Raw genomic sequence first — 9,822 nt, forward strand, 5'->3', positions numbered from 1 at the left:
CCGGTCTCTCGCTCTGTCTCTCTGATTGGCTTGGTCCGGTCCGGGGCTGGCGTAACTTTAAATCGGTTGTTGTCGCTCAAGGGCCCCAAAACGATGCCAGAGGATGCTGCCGGCCGCTTCTGGCACGGAAGCGCATGGTTTGCCTAGCTCGGCTCGCGTTTCTGGCCCGCGTTAAGTGCGCCCCGAGTGCGCTCACGCTAAGCATATGAAATTGAGCGCATGAGTTGCGCAACGATGCGCAGTGAAAGGGTGAAAAGGGCCACGCGTGGAGCCCACGGCCCATCCGGTGGGGACATAATGGGAGAGGGTCACCGGTTCGCTCCGAAGCTAGTAGCCTGCGATCCTCCAAGGATCGTGAAGCATCGAAGGAACGTATTAGGTGTGCCAATTAATTAGTTCGGTTTTACAATGGATCCAATGGACCAATGGACTCACTAAATGTAACAAATATTTATTTTATGGAGCATGTGTTTGATTGCTACTGTCAGTAGACATCTAACGCAGTATAGGTTTTTTTGTTGAAGTATAACACCTTTTATAAGCATTTGAACATGTTAAGTTTTGTTCCTGGGAAAGGTTTTTTGCGGGGATTACTTCAATATGAAGAAAACTGTTACCGAAAGTTATCAAACATTAATAGAAGTTTATGGTGAACTTAATCTTACTGACAGAACATGTCGAATGTAGTTTGCGTGGATTAAAAGGTGGATTGGTGATTTTGGCTTACAAGACATAGAGCGACCAGTCAAAAAAAGTTCGATGATGAAGAATTGATAGCATTGCTCGATCGGAATGCATGTCAGATGCAAAAAAAACTTGCAGAAATGTAAGGAGTTTTCCAAACGACAGTTTCCCATCGCCTAAGTACCATATAAAAGAAGGAAAACCATTTGGTAATTTCTGCTTGCAAGGCAGCAAAAAGGGGATCGTTGTACCAAATCGTGACTGGTGATGAAAAATTGAGCTTTTACAAGAATTTTAAACCCAAAAAGCCCTCGATACAGCCCGTTGAGCCAGGTTCATCGCAACCAAAGCGAAATATTCACTGCGCAATGGTTATGTTGTGCCTATGGTGGGATATGAAAGGTGTGGTGTACTTTAAGCTTTTAAAACCTAATGAAATTATTGAAGGACAATCCCTTTTAACAACAAGTAATGCGTTTGCAGCAAAGCTTTGATCATAAAACGACGAGGAATAGGATAAAAGATATGGTAAGCTGATTTTTCAAAATAACAGCGTTTGACCCCACGTCGCAAAACCGGCCAAAACCTAGGTTACAAATATCGAATAAAAACCGAACTAATTAATTTGCAGACCTAATACTAATAAGTATTTACCTGGGTCCATTTCTTCACTCCACAATGCTTCGGAAGAACTCGCATCGGAAATTGCTACCCTTTCGGAGTCTGGCGGGGAGATAAATCAATCGGAAGCGATCGTAACGGCACGGCGCTGACGCGCATCCGATCACGACCCGCCGATGATGCCGATGATTGAGACGTGTTCCTGGGCGCGACTATGCGATTATGTTGGCCATTTATCATCGCACTCGCAGCCGAAAAAACCCCACGATAAGAGTTATGACTTTGTTTGCACTGATTGAAACATTCGATGCACCTTTTCGCACGGGGCCGGCGCCGTTCCTGCTTTTTACACTCGATAATTGATTTCGTGGCGCTATGGTTTATGTTGCTGCCGGGGTTTGCTCGCTCTCACTCTTTTCTAGGAATCCGGTTCGGCCGCCGCAGGCTCTCGGCGGCGGCGCCATCGAGTCGGCGGCTGTTGATTAAAATTTGAAAAGTTGCACCGATCGCCCGGGTATCTCACCGGGTGCTGCCAATCGGGGGGATGCGTAATTATAGCAATTACAGGCCGCACGAGCTGCACGTGTCGACGTTCGATCTGTGTACTGACGTACTAATAAAGGATTAGTTTAGGGCCTCATTTTTTGTTACGAAACCCCTAGCAAATCCGCCCGGCAGAACTGGTTTCGTAAACGGTACGGTGGTAAAAGTTCGCCACAAGCTGTGACCTCGCGTTGTGGCCCGTTTCGAGGCGAATTTTCCGGTGGCATGGTGGCTTCCGGCACAGGTGGACCGGCAGGGTGCCCGGTGCTGTTGATTTATCGCTTCCTTCGCCGCAATTACTGCTGCTCGCAGTAATGCACCTTCCCGGCGCGGTAATCGTGATAAGGGCGAAGGCTTCGCATTCAGAAGCATTCGTGTCTTGTTTTCGGGATTCGAACAAGGAACTCCGGAGCTTCCATTTTCTTGCCAGGTTCGATCGATCCTAGCCAAGGGCGGTTTGAAGCGCTGGCATTCGGAACGATTATCGGTACCGATCGGCGACCCGTACAACGCGGAAGCTCTCGGCAAGGACTATTTCTTCCGATCCAATCCGGGCGTAATGTTGATTTATGCGGAAATCACTTCTCCTGCCAAAATTACCATCCGAGCGGAGGGTTCGCTACCGAGACCGCCCGAGGACCGACTTCAAAGGGCCCAGCCTGCCCAGATCCAGCGACCCGATTAGGGACCAAATTGTGTGCCATTTTTCACCGGGACTCGCGCGCGGATGTGACTTATGAGATACTGGGCCGCTGCCTCGAAGGTCCTCAAAATGCGTCCTCGTAAAAAAAGGGCTCTTGAAGACCTGACTTGATGTTTCCCACATCCCATTCGCACCTTCGTGTGATCGTCAAGGACTCGAAGGATCATCTACCTGCGCCCCGTTCTGTTGCGCGAGATCATCGTTTCCGATACCATTAACTTTATGCCTTCCTTCGGTTGGATTCGGCCTTTGGAAAAGGGATGCGACCGGTAGAAATGGGGAACCACACACACACCGGGGTGCCATCAACGGCGCAGTGCCGGAGTTCGGAAACGGATTGCTGACGATAAAAATCGATCAAGCAATTACCGAGCTCCCGCCGGGCGTTCTAACTTCTGTTCCTCCCGCCACCGCCATCGGGCTTATCTGGGGCCACATAGTTTTGTTTATTTGAAAAGGAAATACCCGATCGTGATCGGGTGATCGCGTCCTCGTAAAAATAAAGAAAATTACGATAATTGAAACACAAAACAACGGCAACCCACGGCGGAGAAAGGTACCGGATACCGCGGCCCAGGAGGAGGCCCGAAATGTGTTTCTGGCGTTCTGTGCATGAAATCGGGAAGCGGAAATTAAACGGACCATTTTTCACCTGTTTTGATTGATAAGGGTCGCGCGGCTGCTGCTCAAGGTGCATCGCCGAGTCCTGCCGATCCGATCCGTTGATCGGAATCATCACACGGCGACGGGGGAATTAGGTAATTGCTGGGTTAGGATCCAACGAACAGTTCGGGCTACGTCATGGGCCGATCGATCGATGTGTTGCGAGTAAAATTGAAGGCAAAATAGTTCAACAATGCTTCGACCGGGCAGGAGTCATAATTGGCCCCGGGCTCGAAGCACAAACCTCGTAATAATTTAAGACACAAGCCAAGAAGGAAGAGGGCCTTAAATCTTTTTATGTTGTTCGTAAAGAAAGAAAATGGCAAACGTGTCGTGTGAACCGAACAACGAACAAAACTTTTCCGGATCAATTGCGAACGGGGCAAACAAATCCGCCGGGGGCTAATAACAGATGTTTAATGAGGGCGATCCTGGGCAAAAATCGTTACATAACAGCACCGCAAAGGGGGTTCAGAGAACTTCCTCCACTGGCTGGCCAATCTCGACGCTTTCGGAGAAAAACGCACCCTCCGGAAAAGGTCATTGGTCCGGCCAGATTGGCCACGGTGCGTGCACGATTTTGCTGGACCGAAAAGTGAGCCCCGAAAAGTGCACACGATGCACGAAAGAGGTCCACGGCCTCGCAGGGATCCGGGATAATTATCTAACGGGGCGACATGCAACGCGCGTTGACGCTCATGTTGGCCCCGTGTGTGGATGGGTTAACATGCAAACAGCCTCTCGAGCCTGCGATATTAGACGAACAAACTTCTTTTTTCGTGGGTTTCGTGGCCTCGCCCTAAGAGTCACACTTTTACGCACGAATCGGAGGACACACTGCACAGCATAATTGACCCCGAGGTCCGAGCCGGCCGAGAGAGCCCCAACATAGTATTATGATAATCGTGCGAAACTCTCAAATCAACGTTTTACTTTCCTTCTTCGCCTTCGACCGCTCCTTGGGCTTGGGCCAGCCACACCGTTGTTAATCGAAGATGACAAGCTTGTGTCCGAAGATCAGTGAAGGTTCGTTGTTTGATGCCTCACGCTGCTTTTCGAGGGCTGTTTAATTTAATCTATTTCCATTGAATTATCCCCGAGGGTGCCGAGATCTACGGCGTGAGGTGAGGCGGATGACGAGAGACGCCGTACGCAACGCAACGCAACGCAGCAGCAGCAGATGGAGAATATCGAATTTCACGGTTCGGGATCTCGGAAAAGGCGCCCCGCGGCGCTCTTCGCCCGGTCCGTTCCCCCGCTCCCCCTCGTAAATTCGCATGAAGCGTGGTAAGATTAAGATTTTTTCCCGAGCTTATTCGGTAGCGCGCGATCGCCGTTTGGGACCTGAACAGAATTCCTAGATCGGACGGCGAGCCCGAGTGTCGTTCGACTATTCTGGGCCGTCAATCAGGCCCAAAAAGGGATGTGGAGCGGCGGTAGCAGGTCAGCATAATTTGAATTCCAGAACGACGATCCATTCTTTTATTGTGAGCATTGGCCGTTCAAAGTCACACACCGGCGAAAGGGTTATTTTATTGGCCGGAAGGTAGAATTAGGGTGGTTGCTGTGATTAATTCGTCGCTAAACTTTGTGGTCAGGAATTTTTAGGGCTAGTTCTGGAAACAGATGGAAGTCGCTTGTAATTGTTCTGAAGAAATAAAATTGTTTTCTTCCACAAACCAGGTCTTTTTTCACGATCTTTCTCCTTCAGCTGGTCTAAAAGGTTATAATAATATTCAAAATATATTGTTTTACTGATTTGCAACTAATTCTCCAACGAAATTTCTCGTTTCGAATTCGTTTCGGAGCCGAAGAACCAGCTTCACACCACTCCTTAGCTTCATGTTTTGATCCAGAAGCAAGGTGATAGACCCAAATTACCAATGACCCTATGAAATGCCCAGAATTTCTACTAAATCTCCTTCAGTCACTCAACGATTTTCCAATACGATATCACTCGGAATTTAATATTTTTACTCAATATTAAAAAGTATTTCTTTTGTTATTAGAATGTTTCCAAATTAAAGCTCAAATGGCTGAAATGGAAAGAAAGCATTTCTTGGCGAGCGTTAACTGGAAATTCTATAATGATAATGAAATCAATGGAAAATAGGGTGCGGCTCATTTCCCGGAAAGTACAATCCGCTGGACTGTTCAAAACCGTCCACAAACCGCTCGGAATAATTGACGCAACTGCACGCGCAAACAGATCGATGTTTGTGCGCCGTGGCTAAGCAAAACCACGAAACGTAATTCCCCGAAGACGCCTCAACCGGCCCATCACCTTGGGCCACACTTTTCCCCAAAGATAATTACCCAACAAATGGCACCCAATATTTGGTGACAAAACAAGGTGCCACAGTCGTTCGAAGATGGCACCACAATGACGGTCGATTGTTTCTCGGCGCCCACACCGGAGACGGGCATTTTACCACCGCCCGGCCAGAGTTGAACGTTCTCGTAATGACTGGCTGGCCACCCCTTTCTGCCCTCCATGGCTTTGAAATGCGATTGTGAAATTTTCTAGACACATGGATGCGCTTTTTGTTCTCCCGGCAAGGCCCCCAATCTGTGAGGCGCAACGCGCGCCCTCTCAACAGTTGCGGTGGTGGCGGATGATTGCCATCGTCAACCTCACACACAGTCAGTGATCCATGTGTTTGGCATTATCATCAACAGTTTGGCCTAATGATAGAGTGGCCGATTTCCGACCGAATGCACGCAAATCCGCTCGACTCTGACTCCGTGCGCGAGCATTGTCAGCGGCGCAAGGTACCAATTTGCTGCGCTAAACGAACGATTAACCGGAAGCCGCGTTTTGTTCGAGCCAGCGAACGCGAAAACGCCACCGGATGACATTGTCTGTCTGTGGTCGCCGATCGAAAACGTACTGAAACGTTGCACCTACGACGATGGAAGTTGACATCTTGTTGAATGTAGGGGGCCAATAGTCAAATCGTTGGTCTATCCTTGGGTAGAGTAACTACAAAGTTTAAACCCCAAAATTACGCGGCAACAAAGGGAAAGTGGGTCCCTCGAAAAAACGGGCGGCCAAAGCCCAAATACTCCTAGTTAATTAATGGCCATGCAAACCGTTCGTGTTTGCATGTTGATCATGCTCTGGGTTTCGGGAAAGCTTCCGTTGCTATGGCGGCTACGGAGGAAAAAACAACCCGTGGCCACCGAAACGGACCCAACCGCCGCCGGGAGCGAAACCGTATCGAACAAATAATAATAAACCCAATGATACCTACGTTTATAATTTCGATCGTCACGAACGGCCAAACTGTGGGCCCAAAAAAAGGTTCCTCGTTTTAAAACATTTCGGTCTATGTTACTGGACCAAGCTTTTAACTAACGAATGGTCGTATAAATTATTTAGTAACCGCTTAGGCCAATGCCCTGATCACATTCCACCACATGTGTACGGGAAGGACCACCGGGGATGATTAATTAAATTAACCCCCAGCATATAGACCGACCGCGTCACGTGCAAATCTGAACCTGATGGCGTAAAAAATGTTATGTCACTACCAGGACCAGAACTCAATGCTGGCCAATCGGTAGGTGCGAAGCAAAATAACTCATCGCCGATGATCCGGAACGTTGACCGAGAGAGCGGGCGTTATTTTCCCTGGTCCCGGGGCTCCAGGTTGAACGCGTTCGGTGTTTAATAAAATTAAACTTGTAAAAATCAATCCTTCACACCTCGCAACCGACCGGCTCAGCTTTCAGCGTGTCAGCTCGCATTCGGAATCAGTCACATCAGATGGTCGGGGGTCAACCCTTTGGGCGAGGGGTGTAAAAGAAATTTCCTTCGTGGCAAATGGCTTCATCTTCATTTTTGCAATCTGCTTTTTTATTGCCTCTGAAGCGGAGCAAAGTTCGCCGGGTCAGCAGGTTAATAATTATAATATTAATGAAAAACAGGTTCGAAAATTATTGAAAAGCATACAAACTTTCGACCCGAATCGCGTGAAAGAGCGAGAGAGAAAGAGGAGTGAGAGTGAGCGAGACGAAGTTTCCTATAATCGTGAGCAAGTTTTTTCTATAATTTTTCTCCACAGTGTGAAAGAGCCATCTATCGAGATAAAATGAAACCAATCGACAGCCGCGTTTCTCACGGAAAGAGGGCGCCACCAGCGCTCACTGGCGCGCAATGTTGCGAAGCATAATTATCACTTTGCCTGCAATCGATTTGTACACTGCTGTGCGATTTGTGTACAAAAATTTGGATGGATTTTCCACGATGAAAAACTTATAATAAAATTTTCATTATAGTAAATTATAGATCAAAGTAAAAATTTAAAAAGAAAAAAAAGTTCCAGTAGATTTCTATAGTTTTACAACATTTTGAAAAAGCGGGGTGAAAATCCATAACCAAGTACTTTCGTTGTAGCCTGAACCTATTTTGCTTTGCTTCTCGGGTCTTCTGGCCCATTGATCATTTGTTCTCGGTAGTGATCTGTATTAACGGTTTAGCCAAGTTGTAGGAGATTTCGATTAACCAACCCTTTCTCGTCCCTGAATCGATCTGGTTTTACAGTCCAGGTTGATGGGACTCCAGGCGAGATGGGCCTGGCGAGCAGAAGTTCACATTTGGTTTTCCTCCTGTCAGTTCGTTCAGTTCTGTAGCACCCGTTTTTCCAAACTTCTGGATCTTTCCCAGGGCCTTCAAACGTAGGGATATGGCGTAGAAAACATCACAATCCAGACACGAAACTCATCGATCGATGAATCACCTGACAATTAGTGTAAAATTTCCTGTCGATGTTGTTTTGTTGGTGCCCCATAATTCTTTCGGCGGAAGTCCAATCGTTGACCGGTTGTCCCATGTTAGCACGTTGTAAGCCTGACGTCTGACGAACCCGGCACCCGCCGGTCGCGGTTCCGGCACGTCGGGAAATCCCTGCTACCGTTTAGCCGCCTGTCACTGGTGACGTGTGGCAGCCAAGATCACGCACGCTTCGGGGACCGGAGAACGGTCGTCTTATGATTGGAATTTCACAGTGATCGTATCGCCCGGTGGGCTTGTCAACGGGCACCCGCAACCGAGAACAAGATGAGAACTTTCGATAGTGCTACGTCCGGAGCGCGTGACTATCTTCATCGGGCGCGCGGCGAAGTCACCCCCGGGGCGAACAGGGTTTCCGATGCTTGATGGACAATCGACAATACGCGCTCAACACTGCAGCGATATCTTATCAGTGCGCCCACCGGTACGTTACTCAGAGTAATCGGACCGCACATCCTATAAATATCTAGTTCTGGGCCGCGGAATGGCACAGTACTTTGTGCACCGCCAGAAACGTTCGAAAAAGCGGACCAGAAAGTGATAAAGATATGCAACATTTCGTTGTCCTTGCGGCCCTCGTGGCCGCGGCAAGCGCTCAGGTGGGTTCCGGGTGATCGCTCACTTTAGTTTGGCATTTAATTCGGTGATTCGCTTCGACAGCTATGCTCGAACCCCGGCCAGCTGGTGCCGAATCCGATGAACTGCAAGGAGTTTTTCATGTGCCGCTCGGGCCGCACCATCCTGTTCTCCTGCCCGGACAATACGCTGTTCAACCCGCGCACGCTGGCCTGCGACATGACCAACCGGGTGCACTGCGAGTGGGGCACTCTTCCCGACAACGTCATCAATTCGGCCATCAAGGCGAACCCATCGCAGATCGAGCATACGGTGACGGCCTGCATTAACCAACCGATCGCCATGCTGTTGCCGAACGTACAGGATTGCCAGCGGTTCTATCAGTGCTCCGCCACCGGAGCCATCGCCTTCCAGTGTCCTCACGGAACGAATTTTGATGCCTGGCGTAAAACGTGCCTCGAGGCTGGGGATGCCATCTGTGGAACGGTCAGCCAGCCGAACCCGCCGCTGGTTCCGCCGGTCATAGTGCCGCCGATCGTAATGCCTCCGGCCATCCTGCCTCCAACGCTCCCCGTGGTGCCACCAACGAACAACCAGAACAGCCTTCAGATGCTGTGCCGTGGAAAGCCGCTCGGAGCGATGATCCGCAATCCAGCGAACTGTCGGGAGTTTGTCCGATGCGTTGGCACCAACCAGCTGCGACTGACCGAGTGCCCGGTCGGAACGGCTTTCGACGATGTGCGCAACGTGTGCGATTGGTCCCAAAATGTCAAGTGTTAGTAATTCACGTAGCACACCCGGTGTTGGTTCCTTGCCCCCCCTCCCAAAAAAATAAAGGTTTAAAAGTTTGAAGCACCATTAAACCAAGAACAAAAGGAAAACCATTTCGTTTTATTTCGCTCTATCGTCGGACTATTACAAAATGAGTCTTTTCTTTCGCTTACTGTTCGTTCGTCGTCAATAAGCATCCCGGGCCGGGGTTAATGTGCTACGCTGGAAGGTGAAAGGGTGCCTCGACTCCTCGTTCTAATCCTCGCAAACAACATTTAAAATGGAAACGAATCGGGTACATTAAGCGAATCCGCGATCCATCCGGTTCTAACCTGACTCGCTAAACGCTAAAATAAATAAATCTGGTAACATCTTTGGCATCGCTCTCTCTCCCTCGCTCTTTCGCTCTCTGTGGTTAGCAAAATTCGGTCACTAGGTGTAAAATCTTTCCTTAACACTCCCTTTC

General features: G+C 49.0%; 1 protein-coding gene across 1 annotated transcript; it reads left to right on the forward strand.

Annotated features, from left to right (window-relative positions):
• Window positions 1–8,557: 8,557 nt before the first annotated feature.
• Window positions 8,558–9,365, forward strand: LOC131205330 (probable chitinase 10). The gene is made up of 2 exons (XM_058197391.1): window positions 8,558–8,608; window positions 8,670–9,365. The coding sequence occupies exons 1-2, from the start codon at window positions 8,558–8,560 to the stop codon at window positions 9,363–9,365; spliced, it is 747 nt and encodes a 248-aa protein (XP_058053374.1).
• The last annotated feature ends 457 nt before the right edge of the window (window positions 9,366–9,822 follow it).

The sequence above is a fragment of the Anopheles bellator genome, chromosome 1 (genome assembly GCF_943735745.2).
Source record: "Anopheles bellator chromosome 1, idAnoBellAS_SP24_06.2, whole genome shotgun sequence".
NCBI classification, from domain to species: domain Eukaryota; kingdom Metazoa; phylum Arthropoda; class Insecta; order Diptera; family Culicidae; genus Anopheles; species Anopheles bellator.

Bases quoted from the DNA above. Each gene is read 5' to 3' on its own strand.
- LOC131205330 (XM_058197391.1), top strand. From the start codon at position 8,558: ATGCAACATTTCGTTGTCCTTGCGGCCCTCGTGGCCGCGGCAAGCGCT. The intron at 8,609-8,669 runs GTGGGTTCCGGG...TCGCTTCGACAG, and splicing joins TGGCCGCGGCAAGCGCTCAG to CTATGCTCGAACCCCGGCCA.